At 43.4% G+C, this 27,628-nt stretch overlaps 1 protein-coding gene across 1 annotated transcript in view; it reads left to right on the top strand.

The window, feature by feature from the left end:
- Nucleotides 1–27,628, top strand: part of CSMD3 (CUB and Sushi multiple domains 3) — a 2,682,374-nt gene that overhangs the window by 2,382,750 nt on the left and 271,996 nt on the right. Inside the window, exons 53-54 of the mRNA XM_069220640.1 lie at nt 828–1,001; nt 21,607–21,780. Of these exons, the coding sequence (XP_069076741.1) occupies nt 828–1,001; nt 21,607–21,780 (348 nt within the window). The remainder of the gene's footprint in view (nt 1–827; nt 1,002–21,606; nt 21,781–27,628) is intronic.

Here is a 27,628-nt window from a genome sequence, read left to right as displayed (position 1 = left end):
GCAGAATTAGAAAATAATTTAGCCTGCCATAAGAATGTATACATCTTTGGTGTAAAGCCCCATCTACCTTTTTTAAATAGATAAGGCTGTAGGTCAGGAGCCGTTGGTGATTGAAGGGAAATGGTCGTGTACCATGCATGGGACGCACACTTCAAGCAATGTAGTGCAAAGCAGCGCATAGTACTACTTTCTGTTTCTTTAAGGCTACTCGCAACAAATCCCAACTCAAGAATTTGTGCTGGTTTGCCTCACTTTTTGGGGCATATTGCCAGCGAAAAGTTATCACAAATCTGCCCTTTGCATCGGTTCAACTTTATCTATGTTCAAACGTGCAGTCATATATTCACAACTGTGATAGATGAAACCCCAGGGTTAGTTGTTGGGTTTACCAGAGTTAAAGCTGGCATCTTTGTTACGACCCATGAATGGGATCGAGACTTTTAGGAAAGGTAAAATATCACAGATTTGTTTCTTAGCACGAATAACTTACAATTCTTTTATTGTAACTGTTGCCATGGTGAAGAATATATGCTTTCATTGTCCATCCAGAAACAGGTGAGTTTGATAAAGAGCACAAACATGGTTTTTAGTCAAAGAGTGTATTAAGACTACTAACAATTATTGTCTTAAAGATGTGGACTGTTTTGCAATATATTGAGGTAATCATATTTTCAGAATGCAATAAGAATAATGTTCATAGCTTGGAATTTGAAAATATTTTTGTAACGTTACTAAGTCAGCCATTCGTGTGAAGTGCTAGCAGCATCACCATGCATTGCTGGTAAGACATGGCACGCTAATGTTACTTGTTGATATCATCTCTGCAGCTGGCCACTGTGGAACACCAGAACCCATTGTTAATGGTCAAGTCATTGGAGACAATTATGGCTACCGAGACACAGTTGTATATCAGTGCATCCCTGGCTTCCGCCTGATTGGCTCTTCAGTCCGAATTTGCCAACAAGATCACCACTGGTCGGGTCAGCTTCCATCGTGTGTGCGTAAGTATGGATTCCAGAAAAACAATATTGCATCTTCCAATTAATATTCAAAATCACTGCTAGCTGTTTCTAAGAGCTTGGGAGTCAGTGAAGATAGTATTATGCATAAAGTAGTAATTGGTAAGAATCATGAAGGAGAATAAGCATGACTTCGGTTTGCCATATCTAAACGTAGGCAGTGGCTTATCAGAAAGAAAGTTGTAAATAACAAGTTTGTACTCGAAATGTAGACAGATTGTGTAATTATAGGGGCAGGTCTGGCTCATGAACAGAAGTAGCATTTGAAGAGAACGTGATTACTTGTTGGAATTGTTTTACAAACAAGATGATAGGGGCACAAAACTGGATTAATGACTAAGTAATATTTTCAGAACTCAAGGGAGGAATTTGTAAGAAACAGATTAAGAGCCAAAGGTACAGTTTAAAATAACAGATTACATTACACAGTGTGTGGTGTAAAGAATGAAGGGACAACTGAGCAAAGGCCTGGGACTAACAGAGTGGACAACCAATGTGTGGCTGTAGCAAGGTCACATCAGACTTTGTACGAGCTATTTCTTATTTACTGAAGAGCTCCTGAGCCAGCCACACAGCTAGAGGGGGGTGGATATTACGCAATATTTTAGAGCAGGGATGAACATTCTCTTAGTTTAGAGGCAATAGAAAAAATGTAGGCTAGAGATACTAGTTTTAAGTAGAATCACACGTGATTAAAACTAAATATTTATCACAGCATGGGAAGACACGTTCAATTCTGTGAATCGTTTGGGAAGTGTTGACCTAATATTTATCGTTTTATGGACAGACCTGGTTCTGTTTTCTTAAGAACAACTTTGCAGGAATTGGTCATATTTCACCATGAAACTGATGCAACATTTGAACTCATATTAAACATGTTTTCAGTTACCAACTGATTTTACCACAACATCGGTGTTCATAGAAAACTCCTCACTGTACGGTGGCTTTGGGATGGGAACAAGAAATTATAAGCGAAAGATAGATTGGAAGTTTGACATGATAGAAAGTACAGACAAAAATGGTCTTAAGGGTCACAAGAGCTATTTCAGTGTTGTTTATTTTATGTGTTGTCTTTCACGGAGTGTAGTTTAGCAAATCCATAATCAAAGGGAGTAAGGAGGAGCATTTTAAAGTGTACTTGGATCAGCTCTCTTATTACACATGTAACCTAAAACAGGAACCACCCTGGACATCAAACTACTAATGGACAAGATTGTTCAAACTCAAGATGATACCTAATTTTGTAAACATCTAGAAATGTCATTAATCTTCATCGTAAAGCTAATATATTCCAAGATACACGAACCAAAAATACTAACTTGAAAAATGCATTGTAGTTTTACCAGTACTTACGTCAGAATTCGGCTATCCAGGGTGTGCCCCAGCCATCAACAGTCTTCTTTTTAAAGGATAAATAAATAATAAACTGTATTTTGACTTAAACAATTTTCTCTTTTTAGGTGTTATCGTTAGCAAGCCCTTTTGTTTTTAAATATATATACACAAACCACACAGGCAGCGCATTTATGTGACAGACATGCACACAAAAATATACCGTCTGTGTGGTACCTGTGCACCAGTTTATTCTATACCAATATGGCTTCTGTATGGCCTCTTTAAGCCCTTCAGTATAGGCATGACTAAATTGTGGTGTAATCAATACAATGCCTGATGACAGTGCCACAACAGGTCAACCTTTGACAAATTCATTTTCAGAGTATTAAAGGAGAGATGGGAGTAGTGAATTATGGCCGAATACATAATAAATGCTTGGGATCAAGTTTGCACATTATATTATATATCCCTCCACACAACACCTCAATGTCCCACATTACCAAGCAGTCCTTTCGTACGTATACTAGATATGGTCATCCAAAGTGTTTTGTCATTATGTCATTTGTGGTAAGTATATCTTTTTTTATGACAAATGTGTGCATTTCTTTCTCTCCAGAGCTAGTGCCTATTAAAATAAAACCAAAAAACATTATATTGATAATTATGGAAGAAGTCATTGATGCAGGAACAGAAGTGCTTTTGGAGACAAGCACACTGGTATACAATAAGCCATTTATGACCTTTGTGGGAATTGTGTATCTTAGGACAGATCAAGGTCTTTAGCTTGCAAAATTAGTGCACCAATGTGCAGAAAACAAACCCACGAGCAAGTCACCACAGCTGTCCTTGGTATTAGCATAGCTGTTATAAAGAAATAAGCTAAGAGAAGGTGGATTGGATCAAGCACATCTTAAACAATGTACTTGGTGAATCCATTGAAACGAAGCATGCAGCATGATCCAGCTTTATCCATGCAGGTAAGGGTTTACAAATGCACAAGAGATAAGGGATTAAGTACCCTCTGCCATACATTATAAGGATATTGCAAGTCACCAAGGTGTTCCATAACCACAAAGAGGAACGAGGCCGAAGGCCGAGTTCATTTATAGGGTCATGGAACTCCGAGGTGACTTGCAATATTCTCATCATGTACGGTAGAGGGTACTTTATTCTATATAATACATAGTCATACAATCACCTGTCCCACAAGCACCTTAAAACCTTGGTGCATAGCTCTTTCATATGAAAGAGAGACCATGTTTGCCATGTTGGTACATATTTTGGTGCATGCTTTCAAAGGCCATTCTCTTCAAGATGACCCAAAAAAACAATGGTAGGCACATTAATGGCAGGAAAGGTGCTGTGCGTGTATATTCACAAAATAATCAAATGCAGATATAAGAATCAATGCAAGGGCTTATAGCACATTTAAGCTGACACAATTATAGTATAACTGCTAAGAAAACTACTAAGCTGCCAATCTATGAAGATTCCGATCAGCAGTGCTGAATTCACAGCATGGAGGAGCATGTGCAATAATACAAATAGATCCAGGAGTTTTGCTTGGTGGAAGAGTGTGACTCAAAAGCTCCAATAACATAAGAGCAGGAGATCGGGTCTAATGGTGATAGCTGCTGGCTATAGAACTGAGGAACCAGGTACGAGGACTGGCGTCAGTGAAACATCTTGTGAGCACATCAATTAATCTCCTACTGCCTAAGAAAAATGAATGTGACCTATGTAATTTAATCTAGCACTCCAATGCCTATGAGCCAAGGTTGTTCTACAAAAAAGATCATGCTCCATGGTACATCTCAGCACTTTTTTGTGGAAGAAGTTAGTAAAGGAACAAAATGGCATCAGTCAAGTTGAAGAGAACCAATAACCGAAGTGGGAGGAGGCATTGCCCTATTGTGTATGTTCCAATGGATAGAAGCAAAATGTGAATGATATGACAACAGATCAATGGATGAAGAGGGTATTCAAGCATATACACATATTATTATTATATATATATATATATATAGATATAGATATAGATATTAAACAATTTTCTCTTTTTTTTCTCTTTTTAGGTCTGGCATTAGCAAGCCCTTTTGTTTTTAAATATATATATATTTAAAAACAAAAGGGCTTGCTAACATATATATATATATATATATATATATATACATATATATATATATATATATATATATATATATATATATATATATATATATATATATATATATATATATATATATATGTATTAAAAACAAAAGGGATTGCTAATGCCAGACCTAAAAACAACCTGCTTGTTTAGAATGGCAAACCCTAATCAAATTACTTTGGTAAGAAAAGCACGGCAAAGAAAAAATATGAACTGGAGTAGAGAAACAGCAAGTCGAAAGGAACTAGCTAAACCAAGCCTCAAATAAATAATCTTTCTTTTTTCAATTAAGCTATTAATTTGTTTGATACATTAAGTAACTACACCCAGGAGCTGTACCTGACAAAAGTAATGAAGTGGAGATGTTGATTAAGACACAAATCAAATAGTTCAGTTAAAAAGGTGAAGGTATGTAATGACCGAAAGTGAGAAAGGACACAATCAAGAAGCAGGATAGAAGATCAGCTATATATGAGAGGCAGAACATAAGCGTTTGGGTATAGAAAAGACAGTGGCATAACAAAACCTGAGGTTGAGCCTGCAAAATGCATCGAGGGGGAAGCCCATGCTTCAGACCCAGCCAGGAGCTCTCAGGCCAGGGGTCTGCCACCCATGCTGAGTGCCAGAGGGGCCCCCTGGAGCTCGCCCCCCACACCACAGGGGCTGCAGAGGCTAATGTTACGCCACTGAGCAAAGAGATGGATGAGAAAAGAAAGATGGTGGCCAACTAGACAATGGGTGCATTTAAAGATAAAATAGATAATTCAAAAACAAAGTTGTGGTAGTAAGGAAAAGAAAGCCAGCACATGACAATGAGATAGAGTGCAAGGCATCAAGGGAGAAAGAGGTATAACAGAACTTGAATGTCCGAATTAATAATAGTTACCAAATGGACCAATGAAATGAAGGGAAGAGAAGTTGGTAAATGGGATCTCTCACATCCCTTCTTAAGAAACACTCGATTTGACGTGATGTATTCGTCAACCACCTATATTCTCTTGTCTTGTTCCTTTTAAGGGTAGCTTCCTGGCAGCAAAGAATGGTTTTAAGAGTGTCATCTTGAGTTTTCATGATTGTTATTGAAAATCTAATGAATGGCCAATTCATTGAGCTTTGTCCTCCAATACGATACCTTTAAGGGTAGGATGAGCATTGGAGAGGTACTTTTGCAACATGCAAATTCACCTGTTGGAGCCCTAAGGGCACCATTTCAGCTGTGATGTTTAGTGCCATATTGCATGTGTGACACTCAAGTCCACTTTTTGGGATATGTAACTGCGAGAATTTGGGTTGTTAGTTGACTGGGGTGTGAGCTCATATCAAGCAGCAACCACAATCCTTGTTAGTGTGAAGAACAAGCCAATTCTTAATTAACCTGTGCTGTGTCCTCTAGTAGTTTGGTACAGAGCAGTCAGGCATAACTTAGAGACAATATGTAAAGTATTTCTGCAACACTTCAAACCGTAATGAAGTGAAAACACCACACAGAAAGGATCCCACACCAAGTTAGAAAAATTGTGATTTCTTTAGTAGATAAAAACAAGACCAAAACAATAAAAATCCATCTGAAGATCCGTAGCTATACAATTTTAAAGGTCTAGTGAAAATAGGGCCAAAAAGCACAAAGTGCAATTGTAGATATCTTGTGGCCCCAGTCTAGGACAAAGTCACAAATTCAAGCCGACTGTGATGACGCACGCTCCATCTGCAGGAATTCAGTTAGGCCCAATGATCAAAATACCTTTAATCCTTGTTTGCGGAGCGTTGCGAACATCTGTGTTGAAAATGCATCGTACAGCTGATGCATTAGCCCCTTTGGCACTGCTGATCGGAATCTTCATAGATTGGCAGCTTAGTAGTTTTCTTAGCAGTTATACTACCTCCCTGGTGCGGGTCACGACCAATGGCCGACACCAGAGAGGGGATTAAAAAATCCTCGGGTGCAATTTTATTTTTAAAACCCTCGCGAGACACGGAAGATCTTACGTGTCTCCCCCAGTCCCCTCCACCCGCCCCTTTGTGACGTCATTGCGCCACGAGGCGCGTGATGTCACAGTGCTGTTTTTCCCATCGGAGCAGGAAGGGGCAGTAAGGCTGCTTCCTGCTCCGATGGGGAAAATGGCCCCAAACGGCCTTCCCGACGTTCCCGACATGGCTTTCCTGGATGTGTTTCCTGACTGTGCTGTGATCGAGGGCCAGGAGACACCACTAGACACCAGGGATTTCACTTGGGAGGGGTCGGCCCCCTCGGAAAACGGGCAGGCCTCCCTCCCCGGGGGCATATTTTTTAACATGAAGGTAGGTGTCCCCTGGGGGGGCGCGATCGCGCCGCCCCAGGGGCAATTATTATTTTTTTTAAATAAAAGAAAATAAAGAAATTGACAGGGGGCGCCCAGGGAAGGGCGACACCCTGTGGGGGCAATACTTTTTTTTTGTAGTTGTAGTGTTTCCCTGGGGGACATTTTGGCCCCCAAAGGAAACCACACAACTACTAAAAAAACAATAGATCTATATATACATATAGCTATATATATATATATATACAGATATATCTATCTACATGGATATATCTATAGATATAGATATATCGATATATATATATATATATATGCATATATATATATACATACATACATATACATATGAATATATATATATATATATATATGTAGATCATTTTTGGCAGTGCATGTGTGGTTTCCCTGGGGGCTGCGATCGGCCCCCAGGAAACCAGACCCACATATAAAAGTGATACATATACATATTTGCCATCAGTTGTCTTGCAGTTGCAGCTTGCGTCTTCAAAGCAATGCACATACTTCAACTGACGCATTTCAACTGTAGCTTTTAGGCAGCAATAAAAACGTAAAGTAAGTCTTGTGATTATGTTTCTGCTACAAAAGGACTTTTGGCTGGTGGCAGTTTTAGTGCCATAAAGAAGCGCAGAAGGTTTATATGCCTACTGCAAAGAGCAAATCTGTATTTTTATGTAAATAGCTGAGTATATTAGTAAAGTCAGCCATTACCTGTGCTATAATACAAATGAAATGTATGTGCGGGGGTGGGGGATGGCTATGGAGAGATAAAGGGCACTTTTGCTGGGTGGTAATGAGGGAATCCGAGGAGGAGGACTTAGGAGTGGGAGCACCAATAATGATAGTTGGACTGGGCGCAGGAGGTGCTAAGGACTGTGACGAATGGTATGTGACAAGGTGTTTTTTGAGTGTCTTGAAAGAACGTGCGGATTGAGGGAAGATGCGCAGGTAAGGTGACCTAAACTGTTGCACGTATCAAACACACACCAGCAATTTTGTGACTGTCTGCGTAGTGTTTTAGAGCAACAATTTAACCAGTAGCAGAGATGGCATCTTGATGGATGACTGCTGCTGACGCTGTCACTCGGTTTATAGAGGACAGCTCTGACATAGGATCAGAGACTGAGACAGCAGATACTGAGACAGCATCTGAGGGATAGGACAATGGGGCAGACTCTGGGAGTGATTTTTCAGTCAGAGGAGTCCCATTCGATAACTCCTCTTCCTGGAATTATGAGGGAGGTGATGAGGACAGTGCTGCTGTCCCTCCACAAGCACAGTCTGTGCAACAGTGCAATAGTGGGTTAGCCCAACCCAGAGAGCAGGTGAGTGCGGCGGCAAGCACAGAGAGAGAGTGTGCTCTCTTGGGAGCTCCCCAATTTAGTTAAACTCAAATTCCACCGCACAAATCATATTGTGGAGACATCAAAATTATCTATCACATAACAAATTGGTTTTGTAAGGCAGGCACCTGTGTTTTTGGTCCTGGGTTCGGCGGCCATATAGGGAAACATACTAAACCCAAACATTTCTGGAAACTAGACATCCAGGGGAGTCCACAGAGGTGTGACTTGTGTGGATTCCCCAACATTTTCTTACTCAGAATACCCTGCAAACCTGAAATGTTGAATACAAACTCTATTTTTCTTTCACTTTCATTTCTGTCACACAAACTACAGGAATATGCTGGGATCCTCAAAATTCCTACCACCCAGTGATTCCTCACCTGTCCTGATAAAAACACTACCCCACTTGAGTGTCTATACCTAGTGCCTGCGTCAGGAATGGATCACCCTAAGGTCAGCAGTTGCCTCATGTAAGGACTAACATTGACTGTTGTGTGATCTATTCCTGTCGCCGGCACTAGGCCTACCCACACAAGTGAGGTACCATTTTTATCGGAGACTTGGGGGAGTGCTGGGTGGAAGGAAATTTGTGGCTCCTCTCAGATTCCAGAAATTTCTATCACCTAAATATGAGGAAAAGGTGTTTTTTTTCCCCAAATATTGAGGTTTGCAAAGGATTCTGGGTAACAGAACCTGGTGAGAGCCTCACAAGTCACCCCATCTTGGATTCCCCTAGGTGTCTAGTTTTAAAAAATGCACAGGTTTGGTAGGTTTCCCTAGGTGCCGGCTGAGCTAGAGGCCAAAATCCACAGCTAAGCACTTTTCAAAAAACAGCTCTGTTTTTTTAGGAAAATGTGATGTGTCCACGTTGTGTTTTGGGGCATTTGCTGTCTCGGGCACTAGGCCTACCCACACAATTGAGGTACTATTTCTATCGGGAGACTTGGGGGAACGCTGGGTGGAAGGAAATTTGTGGCCCCTCTCTGATTCCAGAACTTTCTGTCACTGAAATGTGAGGAAAAAGTGTTTTTTTGGCCACATTTTGAGGTTTGCAAAGGATTCTAGGTAACAGAACCTGGTGAGAGCCCCACAAGTCAGCCCACCGTAGGTGTCTAGTTTGCACAAATACACAGGTTAGGTAGGTTTCCCTAGGTGCCGGCTGAGCTAGAGGCCAAAATCCACAGCTAAGCACTTTGCAAAAACAGCTCTGTCTTCTTTAGGAAAATGTGATGTATCCACATTCTGTTTTGTGGTATTTCCTGTCGCAGGCGCTAGTTCTACCCACACAAATAAGGTACCATTTTTATTGGGAGACTTGGGGGAACGCTGGGTGGAAGGAAATTTGTGGCTCCTCTCAGATTCCAGAACTTTGTGTCACCGAAATATGAGGAAAAGGTGTTTTTTTTGCCCACATTTTGAGGTTTGAAAAGGATTCTGGGTAACAGAACCTGGTGAGAGCCTCACAAGTCAGCCCATCCTGGATTCCCCTAGGTATGTAGTTTCCAAAAATGCACAGGTTTGGTAGGTTTCCCTAGGTGCCGGCTGAGCTAGAGGCCCCAATCCACAGCTAGACACTTTGCAAAAAACACGTCAGATTTCAATGTAAAAATGTGATGTGTCCATGTTGCCTTTCCTGTCGCGAGCATTAGGCCTACCCACGCAAGTGAGGTACCATTTTTATCGGGAGACTTGGGGGAACACAGAATAGCACAACAAGTGTTATTGCTCCTTATATTTTTCTACATTTTTCCTTCCAAATGTAAGACAGTGTGTAAAAAAGACGTCTATTTGAGAAATGGCCTGCAATTCACATGATAATATGGGAACCCCGGAATTCAGAGATGTGCAAATAACCACTGCTTCTCAACATCTTATCTTATGCCCATTTTGGAAATGCAAAGGTTTTCTTGATACCTATTTTTCACTCTTTATATTTCACCAAATGAATTGCTGTATACCCGGTATAGAATGAAAACCCATTGCCAGGTGTAGCTTATTTATTGGCTCTGGGTATCTAGGGATCTTGATGAACCTACAACCCCTGTATATCCCTTCAACCAGATGAGTCCAGCACACGTAACGGTATATTGTTTTCAAAAATCTGACATTGCAGAAAAAAGTTACAGAGTAAAACGTGGAGAAAAATGGCTGTTCTCTTCAGCTCAATTTCAATATTTTTTTTATTCCAGCTCTTATTTTCTGTAGGAAAACCTTGTAGGGTCTACACAAATGACCCCTTGCTGAATTCAGAATATTGTCTACGTTTCAGAAATGCTTAGCTTTCTGGGATCAAGTATTGGTTTTACTCCCATTCCTGTCACTAACTGGAAGGAGGCTGAAAGCACCAAAAGTAGTAAAAATGAAGTATGTCCCAGTAAAAAGCCAAAATTGTGTTGAAAAATGTGGTTTTCTGATTCCAGTCTGCCTGTTCCTGAAAGCTGGGAAGATGGTGATTTTAGCACCACAAACCCTTTGTGGGTGCCATTTTCAGGGAAACCACAAGCCTTCTTCGGCAGCCCTTTTTCCCCATGTTTTTTTTTCAACAAAATTTTAGCTGTATTTTGGCGAATTTCTTGGTCTCCTTTAGGGGAACCCACACACTCTGGGTACCTTTAGAATCCCTAGGATGTTGGGAAAATAGGACACAAATTTGGCGTGGATACCTTATGTGGACAAAACGTTATGAAGGCCTAAGCGTGAACTACCCCAAATAGCCAAAAAAGGACTCAGCATGGGGGGGAAAGGCCCAGCAGCTAAGAGACTAGTTCTGAGGTGTGATGGGACTGCGATCCGAGGTCCTGCATCCCCATTGAGGATCTTGCGATGAGGGTTTGCAATGTAAATCTGGCATCAACGATGTGTTGCACAGTTGGGCGATGCATTGGTTCTGAGGAGCGGCAAAAACTACGATGCAGAGTCTGACATAGTCATCAGGGCTGCTGTTGAAACAGGATGCAAAGTCCTGTGTTGGGCTGTGGAGGCATTGCTAGTCTTTGAGATAGCTCCAATCCACAGAGCAGCAGCAAAACATTAGTTCTGTTTGTATTGTACCACACACCAGAGGAGATGCATCAGTTCAGCTCGAACCACAGAGGATGTTAGAGCATCTTAGGCCTATCTCCAAGGACCCGGGACTGGAGTAGGACCACTTGGCAGGGTAGACTCACAGTGCTGGGTTCAGGTATATTGGAGCCTTCTGTCCCTGAGGCTTAAGTCAGGAGGACAGCCCACTCGCGTTTGGAATGGCTTAGGTTCCTGGGTTCAACAGGTGCAGCTCCAGTCCTTCTCACCCATGAAGAAGGGCAGCAGGTAGCAGGTCAGCAAAGCAGGGCAGCCATTCTTCAGAGCAGCGGTCCTTTCAGTAACACATCAGTCCTACTACTGGCAGAGTATCCAAGGTCCAGAATTGTTCTGAAGAGTTTGTGTCTGATAATATTTAGACCCAGTGCCTACTTTGAAGTTGGCAAAACTTCTAGAAGTTTCCAACCCCCCCACCCCACGAGGTGTGAAGCATCCCATTCCTCTCTGTCTTTGCCCAGCTTGTGTGGGGGTCACAATAGACTAGTGACAGCCCCTTTGTAAGAGTACTCAGGCAGAACGTTTGTGATGCGTAAGTGTGGTAGGTGTCAGCTCCTCCACCCTTGTTATCTCAGAATGGCCCATCCTGCCAACACCTATCTTTTTTTGCCTCACTGTCTGGGAGCAATACGCAAAGATCAACTGCCAGCTACACCTAGTCATGTGACCTCAGACCAGCTTGGAGGCTCCTAATGGTTAGGGAAAAAAATGCCAACTTTCTAAATGTCATTTTCAGAACTGTGATTAAACATCCAACTTTACCATTCAAAGTGAACTGCTTTTAATTACAATTCTTTAGACACCAATCTCAGCCTTTCTACCTGGACCCGATTGAAAGTTGAAGCATGTTAAATGTAATAACGGAACTTCTATGTTTCCCATGGGAGAGGTAGGCCCTTGCAGTAGTGAAAAACAAATGTAAGAGGTTTTTTTACTACCATGACATGTAAAAGTTAAAACTACATGTCCAATCTTTTATTTAAAATGCACGATTCCCAATAAGCTAACTATGGGCTGCCTTATCGGAGACTTTTCTGCAATAAAAGGGGAATTTAAGGCAAAGGGGATTTATTGCTATGTCAACATGGCCTTGTAACACTGCATTCAAGCAGCAGTGGCAGGCCTGGGACATTTTTAAGGTGCTACTCAAATGGGTGAAATAATAAGTATTGCAGGCCCTTACAGATCATCTGTATATAGTGTACCATTCTACACGAGACTTACAAGAAAATTAAATATGCCAATTGGGTGTAAGACAATTCTTCAATGTTTTAAGGAGACCGCAATAGCAGTGGTTTGCAGTGGTAAAGTGTGCAGAAAATTAAACGTCAAGAAAAACGGGTTCAGAAACCAAGTGGGTAAAAGCAAAAAGGCTGGGGATGACCCTACAGAAAAGTCCAACTGTGACTTTGGTGAATAGGTACTGTATATTCATGACTGTGACATATTTATTCTTAGTGTACACCATTTGATTAAGTCTAAATCTAAGTATGTGTTTAGGTGGGAGTAGTTTGTGTAGTACAACAAAGCATCGCTGAACAAAGGACAAGCCTTAGTGTATGATAAAAAAAATTCTAGCTATCGTGTCAAGAATTTTCAATTCTATTAAGGACACGGAGGCGAGGATTATGCTTTCTCTTTCTTTACTGACTTAAACAGCAGCCAATCAAATACAAGTAACAGAAAAAACTACACATCCCAAGATGCCTAACATCCTATCACATGGTCCAGTCACTAACCATGTCCTCTGCAATAAGTCCTTTGACCCTTGATGTCACTTCTCTTTCTTTGGTCACAACAGATAAGATCAACTTGAAAACTAAACTTCTTACGCCATCTCGAAATTCAGAGTCATGAACATCTTCTTCTTACTGGAATCCGACTCTAGGATAGCTCAACACCGGAGAATCAACCGGGCAAAAAGTTAAATCCAAACTTTTCCCTGAAGATAAGAATTTCAGGAATTCTTCTGATCAGACCCTGTAATAACAAACAGGCAGGTAATATCTCAACGAAATCGAAAATATCTCAATAAACTGATGTTTCTACAATGGACAATAAAATGGGAGGGATAAATAACAATAAAACATAAATATCCACAATAATTAATATTAAATATTCATTGAATAGAAGGGAGGGATAATCCTCGCCTCCGTGCCCTTAATAGAATTGAAAATTCTTGACGCGATAGCTAGAATTTTTTTTATTCTATGTCAGGACCGGAGGCTCCGATTATGCTAGTTTAAAGCTGTTCCATTACTACAGTAGCTACGTCCAATACTGGTTTGTGATAAAACTTACGAAAAGTATTTTCTGAAGACCAATCTGCTGCCTTCATTATGTCTTCTAACCGGGATCCCAAGGCAAAAGATTTAGAAGCCATAGCTCCTCTAGCAGAATGAGCTCCAAATATAGAGGTATCAATACCTGCTTCATTCATCAACCATTTCATCCATCTGGCCAAAGTGGCTGAGGTAACTGGTTTGAAAGGTTTTTGCAAATAAATTAATAATTGACCTTTAACATCCTGTCGAAATTCTTCTGTGACAATTTCATTATCCTTTAAACATTGGACTACACATAATTTTGAATTTTCAGTATAAACTGGATAGGATACTGACCTGTAATTTGTTTTAGTCCTTCTTGTCACTGAAAAAGTGACTCCATCTGGAGAAAAGGTTCTACCAGCCAAATCCAAAGCTCTGACGTCTGAAACCCTTTTGCAAGAGATAAGGCATAAGAGCATGGTCAGCTTAGCCGAAAGCTGCTTGCGAGACAAATACCTGTTGGTAGGCCAAGAATCTAAGAATTTTAGAATAATGCTAACATCCCATAATACAGAATATTTAGGTTGAGGAGGTTTAGAAAGACGTATACCTCTCAAAAGCTTGCAAATTAACGGATGTTCTCCAATGGGTTTACCTTCTAGAAGAGAATGTCCTGCTGAAATAGCTGATCTAAAGTTATTAATCGTCCGGTAAGCCAGACCAGAACTAGCTAGCTCTGCTAAAAAGTTAACAATCAGACCTAGATGCGCCTCCACTGAATTGGCACCCCTTCCATCACACCAACTAGACCATCTGCGCCTGGCTGAGTCATATCTTTTATGGGTGCTACCGGCCCAGGCCTGCTTAATGTACTCCGCAGCTTGCTTCAAAACGTCTGGGGTACTCCATCTAGACCTGAAATTAACCAGGCTAGTAGAGTCAATTTCCCTGACAAGACCAGTGGATGTTGAAGGCCCTCCGGACTCAATAGAAGATTCTGACGAGGCGGAATTAGAAGAGGAGAGGCACAAGCTAAATGAAGAGCTATGGGGAACCAAGGCTGTGCTCTCCAAAAGGGTGTCACCAGAACAATCTCTGTCTTCTGTCTCCGCACCTGAGACAAAACCCTGGCAATCATCAGAAATGGAGGAAAAGCATAACCTCGAAACTGGGACCAATCCTGAAGAAAGGCATCTGTCTTTAACGCACAAGGGTCTGGACGCCAACTGTAAAATATTGGAATTTGGCAATTGAGTCGTGAGGCAAACAGATCAACTTCACAACTGCCCCATTCCCTGACTATCTGAGAAAATATCAGAGGGTCCAATTTCCAGTCACTGGAATCCGACAGGTATCTGGAGTTCCAGTCTGCTATGATGTTCTGGTCCCCAGGAAGGTATTCTGCTATGACTACTGGACGTTGAGTTAGGCAATAATGCCAGAAATCCTTGGCAATCTCTGCCAGAATCTGGGACTTCGTGCCCCCTAATTTGTTGACATACCTCACTGCAGATACATTGTCCATCCGCAAGAATATGCAACAATCTGTTTTCTGCGGGGGAGACTCTTTATGGCAAAAGATCCCGCCAGAAGTTCCAGGCAATTGATATGAAGGGTTTGCTCCCATTCTGACCATCTGCCCCCCGTCACTAGGGAGTTGCAACATGCCCCCCAGCCCCATCTGCTGGCATCGGATTCTATTACCACTTCTGGGTGAGATCCAAAAATCGCTCTGCCATTCCAAGCTTCCATATGATGGAGCCACCATTGAATCTCTGATCTCACTTCGGCAGTCAATGGGATCTGTTCCGAATAACTCAGACCTTGTTGTAGATGTCTGATCTTGAGCCTCTGTAGTGCTCTATAATGTAGGGGTGCAGGGAAGATCGCCTGAATAGACTAAGCTAACAAGCCCACTATTCTGGCTATATTCCTCAAAGAGACGGTCCGACTGGAAAGTATTGATCTCAATTCCCTCTTGATGTTGCGAATCTTTTGAGAGGGAAGAAGAAGTTGACATAGAATAGAATTTATCTGGAACCCCAGGAACTCTATCACCTGAGAGGGTTTCAACAGTGACTTCTGCACATTGATAAGGAAACCTAAATCTTGCAGAAGACTGTTGGTCCAATTCAAGTGATCTAGAAGGACTTGAGGGGATTGGGCCATCAGCAGAATGTCATCCAGATATATAATTAATCTGACTCCCCTGGCTCTGAGCCATTCCATCACCGGTCTCAGGAGCTTCGTGAAGCACCAAGGGGCTGACGGCAGACTGAATGGAAGGGCACAAAACTCTAAACACTGTCCTTTCCATTGGAATTGTAGGAATCTCCTGTGAGGAGGAAAAATTGGAATCGACAGCTAGGCATCCTTTAGGTCCAGACGTACCATCCAATCTCCTTCCAGGAGGATATCTCTAAGTATGTGGATGCCATCCATCTTGAAATGTCTGTAGAGGATCCACTGATTGAATTCTTTTAGGTTCAAAACTAGACGGTGACCTCCTCCTTTCTTGTCTACAACGAAAATAGGACTGAGGAAACCGTAAGGATGAGGAGAAGTAAACTGGACGGTTCCCTTGTCTAAAAGAGCCTGCACTTCTTTGTCTATAAAATTTTGATTTGTTAGGGAAAAACACATCTGTAACGGAGGGGAGAGTTGCGAGGGGGTACTGATAAACTCTAGTCGAAACCCTTTGACCGTTTGAAGAACCCATGGATCTCCGGAGATCCGTTTCCAATGTTCCAAGCATAATGCTACTCTGCCCCCAAGCTTTACCTGAGAGTAATGGATAATGCTCACCTGTGAAACTTGAGTCCTGTATGGCTCCTTGCTGCCCTCTGCGATGGCCCCTGCGGAAGCGAGGACGTCCTCCTCTGGGGTGGGTGGGATAGAAGGTGGAGTCTTGTTCCCCGTACCAACCACCTCTGCCTCTCGGATAATAGTTTTGTGGGACTGTTGTACCTTCCGTGGCCGGGCATACGTCCCCCATAACGACCGGCTATGACAAAAAGGCCTCGTTTAAACCCTTCTTGAGAGACATTTGGGCTTTGTCTAGAAAAGAAAAGGTAGAGCAAAACTTGGCCAAGTCTTTAATAAAGGATGATCCGAAAAGTAGTCCTTCCGCCGGAGGGCCCGCTTCCGAGGTTGCAAGATGTGACAATTTTGGGTCAATGCGCATTAGTACTGACTTTCTGCGTTCCGCAGAAATAGCGCAATTGGAATTTCCTAATAGACAGATGGATCTTTGTGCCCAACCGATAAGGACATCCGTGTCCACAGGGGAGCCTGATTCTTTGGCCACATAGGCCATCTCCAGAATCTTGGTCAGAGGACCAGACAGATCCAACAATTTGTCTTGGCAATTACGCCAGGATCGATCCAGGCCTTTTTTGGGAACTTTTGCAAATGTTCTCATAAAAGTGACCATGGTAGGGTCTATCTCTGGTGGTGTGTCAGATACCTTGCCTTCTAGGTCAGGTCTGTGGCATTCAGCTTTTAATCGAGATCTGACTTCTTTATCGAAGCTCTTTCTTAGATTAGCTTGGGCATATTGAACCACTTCGGGTGGCGGGACCCAATTGGAAGCTCTGGGGTGTATTATTTCTGTGGGGTCAAAGTCTAAGACCTGGCGAGGGGGGGACGCTTTTTTAACCTTTTTACTAGGTATCGGGGGATCCGAGTCATCGGAGTCATCAGAAGAGAAATCCTTATCAGAGGAGGAGGGAGAGAAGGAGGCATCCTTCTTAGAGCTATAATTATGCTCCCCACTACGTTTCTTGCATAGTTTATCAAATGCGTCCGCATGAATATCACTAACCCCGGCTCCGGATTCCAAATTTTTTGATTTGTCCTTAACTTTTTTAGGTTCAGTTAGTGGTTTTTGTTGTCCTTGCATCCAGCCCTGCGAATGGGCGTAGTCAAATAGTTGCCCCGAAAAGGGAGCCAATGCTCTCACCAAAGCATCATTTACCGATTGTTGGACCCTGGTGTCAAGGGCTTCCACTAGATCTACCTCTAGTTCATTGCCCAACTCCTCCATATAATATTCTGTCTCCTGGTCATCCCACTGAGCCATGATCGGAGTCTTAAGGTATAGTACCTTTAATATATTAACACAATATGTGTAGACCAAGTTGTTATAAATGGGGGAGTGCAAAAACCCCAAAATTCTGGCCAGAAATGAAATGCCCTTGGTTAGAATGTGGAGGGAGCTGCCTGAAGGCACTCTCGGCCGTAGCCTAGTTTTAATTTTACAACCCAGTCAGCTTAGAAGCTGCTGGGCGTCAGGGAGCAATTTGCGGAGGTTTGGGGGTCCCTGTGGATCGGCTCGTAGAACACGCGCGTGAGAGGAAAAATAGAAAGGAGACTGCAAAAGCAGCTCCGCTCCCGCTCCTGCTCCACTAAATAAAAACGGGCTTCTAAAACTGGCAAAACACCAGAATTCAAAAGCGCACGAGCGCTTAAACACATAAATATAAGCGCGCTGAATCGCGATGCCAGAAAAACGAAACAATCACGTTAAATAATCAATAAATAAACATGAAATATCTGAGAGAAATAAATTGTGTACTTATCTACTGCGAAGCAGCAAAGAAAGAGGAAGTGACATCAAGACCACGCAGACCACGCCCGCAACCTCGGCTTCATCTTGGACCCTCTTCTCACCATGACCAAGCAAGTCAACGCCGTATCCTCCGCCTGCTTCCTCACTCTCCGCATGCTCCGCAAGATCTTCCGCTGGATCCCCGCCGACACCAGAAAAACCGTGACCCACGCCCTTGTCACGAGTCGCCTGGACTACGGCAACACCCTCTACGCCGGGACCACCGCCAAACTCCAAAACCGCCTGCAACGCATCCAAAACGCCTCGGCCCGCCTCATCCTCGACGTACCCCGCAACAGCCACATCTCCGCACACCTGAGACACCTGCATTGGCTCCCAGTCAGCAAAAGGATCACCTTCCGTCTTCTCACCCACGCACACAAAGCCCTCCACAACAAGGGACCGGAATACCTCAACAGACGCCTCAGCTTCTACGTCCCCACCCGCCCCCTCCGCTCCGCTGGCCTCGCACTTGCTGCCGTCCCTCGCACCCGCCGCTCCACGGCGGGTGGGAGATCTTTCTCCTTCCTGGCGGCCAAGACCTGGAACTCCCTCCCCACCAGCCTCAGGACCACCCAGGACCACTCCGCTTTCCGGAGACTCCTAAAGACTTGGCTGTTCGAGCAGCGATAACCCCCCCTTTCCCCCCTAGCGCCTTGAGACCCGCACGGGTGAGTAGCGCGCTTTATAAATGTTAATGATTTGATTTGATTTGATTTGAAGGGTCAAAGGACTTATTGCAGAGGACATGGCTAGTGATTGGACCATGTGATAGGATGTTAGGCATCTTGGGATGTGTAGTTTTTTCTGTTACTTGTGTTTGATTGGCTGCTGTTTAAGTCAGTAAAGAAAGAGAAAGCATAATTGGAGCCTCCGGTCCTGACATAGAATTCAAGAGTACTTACAGATAGGCAGGGGACAGATGTGTTCCTAATGTATTGAGGAAGAGTGTTGTTTGAAAAGGTCAGTCTTCAGCTTCTTCCTGGATTGCAGAAGGGTTGGGGCAGTTCTGATGTCACGGACGATGTAAATGGGTACTGGGTACGTTGCATTGCTTTTCCAGGAAAAGTATAGTCATGGGTCTAACATGAAAAGTCCCAGTGGAAAACCAAAACTCTGATGTTTTGATGCAAAAACAGCGCAAACTTACAAAATACAATAGTATTTTGAAAGTTTGCACTGCTTTTGCATCACAAAATGATACAAATGAAGTGCAAAAAAAGTATAAATATGGGCCATAATTGTGTTTTCTAATTTTGTGCCACATTTGCTTAAAAAATTACGCAAAGGCGGTGCAAAAAAAAGTATAAATATGGGCCAAGGTTACGATTGCAAGTTGAAGACAGTTAGTTTACCTCAAATCCCCTTTGCAGTCTCCCTGGGACACAGCTCAGCAAAACAACTTCGTATTGATTAACCTCGCGTCTGCAGATTCAGTCAGCAATCGGTACAGCCCAACAGCTCTCAAACCATGTAAGACAGCATGGATAATTTTCAGTAGTTACCCCTGTTTTTCCCTCTGTCTTTCCTCCTTTCTGATATAACGTCAAGCAGTGCTAGCGACGTTCTTTTTTAAGCTGAGGTATCGAGCTACAGCGAACAACAAGACCGTCCTTTTATAGTTAATAGTTAAGCAAAACATCCAACACAGTTAAACATGAATTTCCAAATCAGTGGGTTAACATCAACAATAGAATGAAAAATAATTCCTCGCTGGTCACCGCTGACAGCAGCAGAGGTGAACTCAGTATTTTTCTACATCCATTTATAGGACTTCGACTTGCCGCTGACTGCGCTGGGGAGCAGTGCATTGTGCAATCCGACGCCGTGGAGAAGGGCACGCGCCCAGGGAAGTGGTTGTAATGACAAACGTCCTGCCATTATCAGACCGATAGACAATAACCCCTGGAATTAAGAGGAAGTGGAGAAGGTGTGCTAAAAGCTTTTATTTCAGATGAAAATTCCTTGCAGAGTGATGTCTGTCTTCCGTGTGTGTTTTAGAGCTGCCAACTCGCCTTGCCGTTGCACCTTCAGAAAAAGAACAATGGCCACTTAACACAAATCTTCACGGCCATTTTATCCGAGGCTTTCCTTGTGATCAACCATCAAAGAGATGAACATAGGAAATATTTAGTGCCTGTTCGGCTCCTTAGATTCAGAACCGGTGTTATGTATTTGAAATAAGGGCAGCTTGCTTTGGATGAAAATGCAAAAGACGGCCTCTTTGAGGGGAAAAAGGTTTACATACCCGGCTGTATATAATTATTCCAAGTATTTCTTTTTTTTTTCTTGCAATTCACAAGCATTGCCATAATGTCATGCGATGTCTCGTTCGTCTCCTATTCACACTATCGTATAATTAGGTACGGGGATATGTAGCGCTGTCAAAAAGCACAGCGTATTTTTCCTCCGTGGCAATTGTTTTTGAAGTGCTGTACATAGACTCCGGCCAGATCAGACGGTTATGCAGAGTTGCTTGGTCGCAAACCAACTCGCAGTTACCATCCACTTGAAGTGGATGGTAACTCATTCGCAAAAGGGAAGGGGTCACCATGGGACCCCTTCCCCTTTGTGAATGGCAATAAAAATATTTTTTCAGAGCAGGCAGTGGTCCTATGGACCACTGCCTGCTCTGAAAAAAACGAAACCAAATGGTTTCGGTATTGGCTGCAAAAAGAAAAAAAAACTGCTTTATTCAAAAAGCAGTCACGGACATGGTGGTCTGCTGTCTCCAGCGGCCACCATCCCTGTGAGTGCCTAGACTCGCTATGGGGTCGCAAACTGCGACCCACCTCAGTATTAATCATGAGGTGGGTCTTTGCGACCCCATAGCGACTCGCAGAAGGTGTCTGAGACACCTTTCTGCATTACATTTTGCGAGTTGCAAATTGCGAGTCGCTAGTACTCTGTTTTCTTGCTACATCTGGGCCGTACTTCTGCTTTTCATTCCTTTGTTGATTATTATGCATTTTCTATGCCTACCTTCAATCTTCCCATACCTTTGTATCATGTTTTGAAGTGCACTGTATGTGCCTGGAATGGGAACAGTAGATATTGTTGCTATAGCTGTGAGGCAGCCTCTAGAGTTTCCTTGAGGTGTTTCTCAATGGCATAACCAGGAAAGCAAGTCTCGGGACCTCATATAATTACGGGAAACGAGCTTCCTTCGCCAGTGCAGAAGGTCTTTACAATCTCTTGGCCCTGGCGCCACTGTGCTTGCTTGAGTTTGGAAAGACGTCTGTGGTCACCACGTTTGTGGTAATAAATGGTTTTGCATTTGCTGCGTCGCCGTCCCAATAGACTGTAACTAATTATGCCTTCCAACCTTTATCCTGCCCTCCTGCAACACTTAGAGGAAGACATTAAAAATCCCTAGAAAAGTGGAATACACAAATAGGTTTCAAGCGTTCACAATCTGATTACTTGTCGGTTATGGTAAATGATAAAACTTCTCTTAACCTTCTTTCATTTTATTTCTGGGCCAGCTGTTAGCTGTGGTCACCCGGGCAGCCCCATTTATGGCAGAACAAGTGGAAATGGTTTCAACTTCAATGATGTCGTTTCCTTCGCCTGCAACACAGGGTACGTCATGCAAGGGCCAACGCGTGCACAGTGCCAGGCGAACAGACAATGGAGTCACCCTCCACCGATATGTAAAGGTATGTGTAACATTAATTAGACTTTGTACTTTTGAATCAAATGTTTATTGACGTCAACGTTTTGGTTTCTTTTTTACAGATGAGATGAAATTAAACGTTTATAGTTGTCATTTGACCACATCCATCTACTCTCTAGTCTTTATAAAACCGAATTTAGCGGAGCATTTAAAGTAAAAGGCGATCTGAAACAGGTTTATGGTTCCTCATGGCCCATCAGACTAGAGCTAAGCAAGAGGCACTTTTTCCTCCACAACCCCTCGCGTCCCCGTCCCCCCCCCGCAAAAACAAATACAAAAAAAACACAAAGGGTCGCTAAGGCTATCCCCTATCCCTGTTATCCTGGGGTGTTTTCACACCCCTTTATGAAAATCGCCTACAAACAGCCTCCAGAGACAGCTGGAAAGCCACTATGTTTCGGGCACGTCTTCCCTGCTGTCCTCCTGAAGGGAGCCACAATTGCGTGACACATAGTGGCATCGTGTGAGTTTGAAGGTATGACTTTATAGCTAGAGTTGGGCAGAAAATGTACATTGTAAACTTTGGCTTTACCAGTGGGGCTTTCAATGTGAGAAGATAACACACTTAGAAACGGAGCCTGACCAGACACCCATCATACTGTCTCATCTGCTCCTGCGTCTTGCATTGTTACCTCTGTAAAAAGACAGCCACTCTTTCAGGGAAGGGCCATTTGAGTGTCCCTGAAATACTGGAAATCGCCAGGCACAATTAAGAGGCACTAATTTCTTAGGCACTGACAATGTACTTTTACTGGGAAGTGGGGTGTGGGTTAGGATGGTACATTTGCAGTGCTCAAAGCAGAGAATGTCTGATGGAGCTTATTCCCACGGTCTGACAGAGCTTAACATGTTGTGGATTTTACTCTCCTGCATGAGCAAAGGATGGAAATTATCAAAAAATGCAGACCGAAAACCCACCAGCCAAATTCCGGGTCAAGTATTCCGGCCCTCATCTCAATTGAGTTCTTAATGCGAACCTTTAGAAATCATGCAGGCAGTGGTACATACATGGGATTTTATATGGTAGGACCCCTAGGGTTTCAATGGGTATCATACACTACAGTGCTCATGTCAGTGCCATTGTTCACTAAATGACTAAAAACATTGTTGTTGCAGCTTTCAGCTTCTTCTAAAAAAGTGTTATGGTCCCTTATCCAAGGCATGCCAGCGCTAGCAAATCTTTTGATACTGCAGCTCCTCAGGACTGTGTTAAATAATATTCTGTGTCTGATAATTTGGGGGTTTCACTTGAAGAGATCTTTAACATGGATAGAAGAGGAACCAATGCATTTCTGAAACCTTGCATTAACATTGCCCAGGCTATTTGTTCTGGATGGTGCTTTAATGTGCAAGCATACCCAGAGTATCATATTTTTTTTCTAATTGGTCAATTGAAAGGCCTAGAACAGTGTTATATCAGTGAGGAAATGCAATGTATGCAAATTGACTAGTGTACTTGACACATCTATACCACATTAATAAACAGTGTTTGGGGATGGGGTCCCTGGTGCCTATTAAGACTCGGTGGAGGGTGGGGGGAGGGGAGGTTCAAGCAACCCCTCTCCTTTTTATGGGAATTTGGCCCCAGGGATGGGGTTTCTAGGACCTAATAAGCCCCCATCCCATTTTAATTGCATTTGGCCCTGGAGGATGGAGTCCTGGGTCCTAATAAAGCTCTAGAAGGGAGGGCAAACTCCCCTCTCCTTAGAACTCAGCCGAGAGGAATGTGGTCCACGGGGCCTAACAAGGCTAGGGGAGGGCAGACTCCTTCCTTATTTAAAAAAATAAAATAAAAAATAATTCTCCACTGAATGGATTTTCTCCTGCCCAAAGGCCAATCCTACGCTTTGCATGCCAAAGGCTGGGTGGGTCATGGGGTTGCGAAGGGGTAAGCTGCCTGTGAGGGGTTTCAGAAGCTGAAAGCTGTGTGTAGCTTGGAGTTGGATGCCTGTGTGGGTGTGGGGGGGGATTAGGGTCAGACCCTCTGGCCAACCACCCACTGTGAACAGCTGAAGGCTGTGCAGAGCCTAGCTGCCTGGTGGGGTTGGACGCAGGGCTTAGCTGCAAGCCAAGAACTTCAGTTAACCTATGCAGCACATGACCAAAGGCAGTGCATAACATGGGGTTGGTTGCCTGTAGGGGTGGTTGGCCACAGGTCCTGGAGCCATCCATCCCCCAACATGCATGACCAAAGGGCATGCATGGAGGGTGTTGGCTTTAGATATGGTATTAAAATATTACTTTACGTAAAAAAAAAAAAAAAACTCGAAATTTACTGAAAAAACATACCTTAACGTGATGCTATGGTTGGGAACTGTTATCAGATTTTACTTAACATTACAAAAAAATTATAGTTAGGTAAATGTGTCCGTGCCAACATAATGTTTTGAAGTAAAAAAAAAAACAGAAATTCACCAGTTATCGTTAGCAGAGCTAACTATAACTTAGGACCCCCTTTAACTGCTTCTGACCACACATATTAAATAATTCGTGACATGTTCTATGACATCATGTATGATATACCTTCAAGCCCCCCTACAGGAAGTCAACCACAAGCTTCACATGGCTGCTTGACATGTGTGGCCTCTGGCCATCCACAGTGGGCAACCCACCAGAAGGCAGCAAACCCTTCCTGCATCTGCCAACACCACACTATGTTCAGCTCAATGGCATAGACTTGTCCTTCAAAACCTGGGGACTTCAACCCCCGGCTCCAAAACACACATGTTAAGAGACGGGGTCATGCAGCCCCCCTCCCAAGCCTTAATTGGCCCTGGGGACCCCAGCCCCAGGGTCTGAAATCCTGTAAAAATGGGAGGGGAGTGTGGCCCTAACCTCAAAACTTATTAGGGCCCGGGGACCCCATCCCCCAGAGCTGTATGTTATTTAGGAAGTGAGGCAGGCTTGATGACCCCTTCCCCAAGACTCCTCAGCTCCAGGGGACAGCATCACCTCGGGCCATAGTAAGTGGTCTTTTGTCTACCAGGGGCACCTACAAACCACACTTTGGGGGCCACAGGGAGCCCCAGGACCACTGTGGCCCCAACCAGCTCCCCACATGTTTTAGCTGAAAGGAGTATGGTTTAACTCTTCTGCTTGGTTGGAGCCGGGTTGTCTTCCCTACTTGTACTTCTGCAGACAGGGAAGGCATTTTTGGTACTATCTGGTGGAAGATTTTAAATTGCTTCCACCAGGCGAGAGCAAACACATGTATGCTCCCTGACCTATGGTGTCAGGTTATCCATATCCTCCCCTTTAAGTCTTTTTGATAGGACTTGGGACTGGGTCCCATATCCTAAGATGGTTTCCACCACTTTGTTGTTGATGTGGTGGCAGCCAATCAGATCTCAGTTTGTGATTTTTCAGCTCCACGTCATGAAATATATAAAGCTTTTGAGCATGAATTGCTAAAACACTACTGAACAGATTTACACCATATAACAAAAGCACACTTTCCTGATCAAGTTCTAGCTTGGTGTAAATCCGTTTAGGGGTTTGGGCTATAGATGTGCGTACAGTTCCTATTGAAAAATGAAGTGGGGAACTTGTGTTATGAGACTTCCCTTTTTCTCGGCCCCACTTGACAGATCCCCCCAAAACTTTCCAGTTATGAGCTGAGGTGGGAAAACTTTTTTTGGGGAAAATTTTGTGAGGTCTGTCAAACATCACCAAAGTTGTTAGGAAAACAAAAAAATGCTTTTTCTATGAAAACATGGTCTACCTTTCTATTATTTACTGGTCGTCACCAGTAGGTAGTTTTAGTTAGGACCAAGTTTTCATAGGAAAATATATTTTTTTGCCAGTAACTTTGTCATTGTTTGACAAATCTTCATGACATTTTCAAAACTAGTCCGCCACTCACCTCAGCTGCTGTCTTGAAAATTTAGGGGTGATTCATCAAGTGTGAGCAGAGTGAAAGGGTGCTCCCAAAACATGCTTTCCCCATTACATTTTCCATAGAGATTTTAGCACAACAAAAGCCCAAATTGCTGGATGGAACTAAACTAAATTTGGCAGAAAGCTAGCTCTTGGTCCAGAAAGAGGCTTTTTTGCAATTTGGTGTAAATCTCTTCTATAGTGTTAGAGCAATTAATAGAAAACCAAAAATGTATATTTAGGGATGCGTGGCTCTGCAGATCTGACAGATCTCATGCCGAGATCTGATTGGCTCCCTGCACTTCAACCAGGAAGTGTTGGCAGCTGTTTTGGGACTTGGACTCCACCAGGTCCCATAAAAACAGGTTAAAAAAAGAGGATAGGGCAGTGTACAAATACCCTGACACCCTATGCCTGGTAGTGGGGTCCTTGAGGGACCCCACCAGGGTCAAAAAGCATTTTTTAAAAACATTTTCTCATACAAATCATGGAGGATCTGTGAATCTGGAGGCAAATAAAAAAATAACACAGTCTCCTGCGCTTGTTCAAAGTTGAGCCCCTGGGTGGGCTAGGTCCTGGGACAAACATCAATAACCCTATGGCTGATTTTGGCCCCTACGACCACTACCTTCCTGGGGCAGACCAAATTAGCATTTTATTGGAGGGTGGCTGTGTGGCCCCCTCCCACTGCTCTTAAAGGCCCCAGGGACCACCACCTCCCCAGGGCTTGGTTTAGAAATATGAGAGGGGCTGCTTAGATCCTCTCCATTGCCCAGTAGGGCACCGGGGACCACCACCTCCCCAGGGCCACGATTGTGATGTCAAGGGGGATAAGAGCTGTGCAGCCCTCACTCCCGAGCCATATTTGGCCCAGGGACACCCACCTCCCTGGGGCTGAGCCTAAAAAAATAAAAAAATAAAAAAATAAAAAGCGATGGCGGCCCCCCTCCTGGAGCTATTTATGGCCCTGGGGACCGCCACCCCGAGGACCAGCTCCCTATGACCCAATGTGTCCACCCAAGTGAATTAGTAGTTTTCTGTCACTTGGCAAGAGCTATTACAGTTCCTGTCAAGTGAGAGCAAATAGTAGGTCTGCTACCAGTGGGCAGGAGCAGGAACACTGCTTCAACTTGCTGGGAGAGGACTTTTCATCTGTTTTCCTGACGCTGTCAAAATGAAACAGTTGCTCCTGCATTTCTTGCTGCTCCCGGTGTGTGCGAGCAATGGGACCATGGGGGATTTGTGGATCCCACTGTGCTCCACAAAAGTGCATACTGGGTGCCCTGGGGCGGGGCCAGGGCTCCTAGGAAGAAGTGGCTGGCCCTTTGGGATGGGGTCCCAGGGGCTAAAATTGGCTAGGGGACTGGGGCCATGCTCTAAGTTAACTATAACTCACGCCCTCGTCATGCACTGCCACTTACCCCACAAATTACGGCAATAATGACATATTCTATGATATTTTTTACACCATAAATCCAATATTTGTAATAAAATGATTGATGAGAAACCTGTGCATGGTGGGGGAGAGTCATAGTTACTTTAGAGCATGAGTTATAGTAAACTGAGATAAGTATAACTAAAACTGTTGAATCGCTATGGTTTTGTGCGTATAAAATCTGAACCTATCTACAACATCCCTCTAACCTTAGTTTTTTTCAGTGAATGTCTAACCTTTTTTTAATGCTATTTCCTAGCTATAACATCCCTGTAACCTTTGTTTTTTTCAGTGTGTATATATATATATATATATATATATATATATATGTGTGTGTGTGTGTGTGTGTGTGTGTGTGTGTTTTCAACACCACCCAACAACCCATGCTGTTCACAGCCCTTTAGCTGTGCACGGCAGGAGTTGGCCACAGCTTCTCTGGGTGTGAGAATCGGTGTGATAGTGGCTGTCTCTCTGAGGGTGAGAGTGCATACATCAGTGTTTTAGTGGGTGCGTTAGTGTG

The sequence above is a fragment of the Pleurodeles waltl genome, chromosome 2_2 (genome assembly GCF_031143425.1).
Source record: "Pleurodeles waltl isolate 20211129_DDA chromosome 2_2, aPleWal1.hap1.20221129, whole genome shotgun sequence".
NCBI classification, from domain to species: Eukaryota; Metazoa; Chordata; class Amphibia; order Caudata; family Salamandridae; genus Pleurodeles; species Pleurodeles waltl.
Note: the sequence above shows the minus strand (reverse complement) of the source record. Positions and strands in the feature narration are given on the sequence as shown.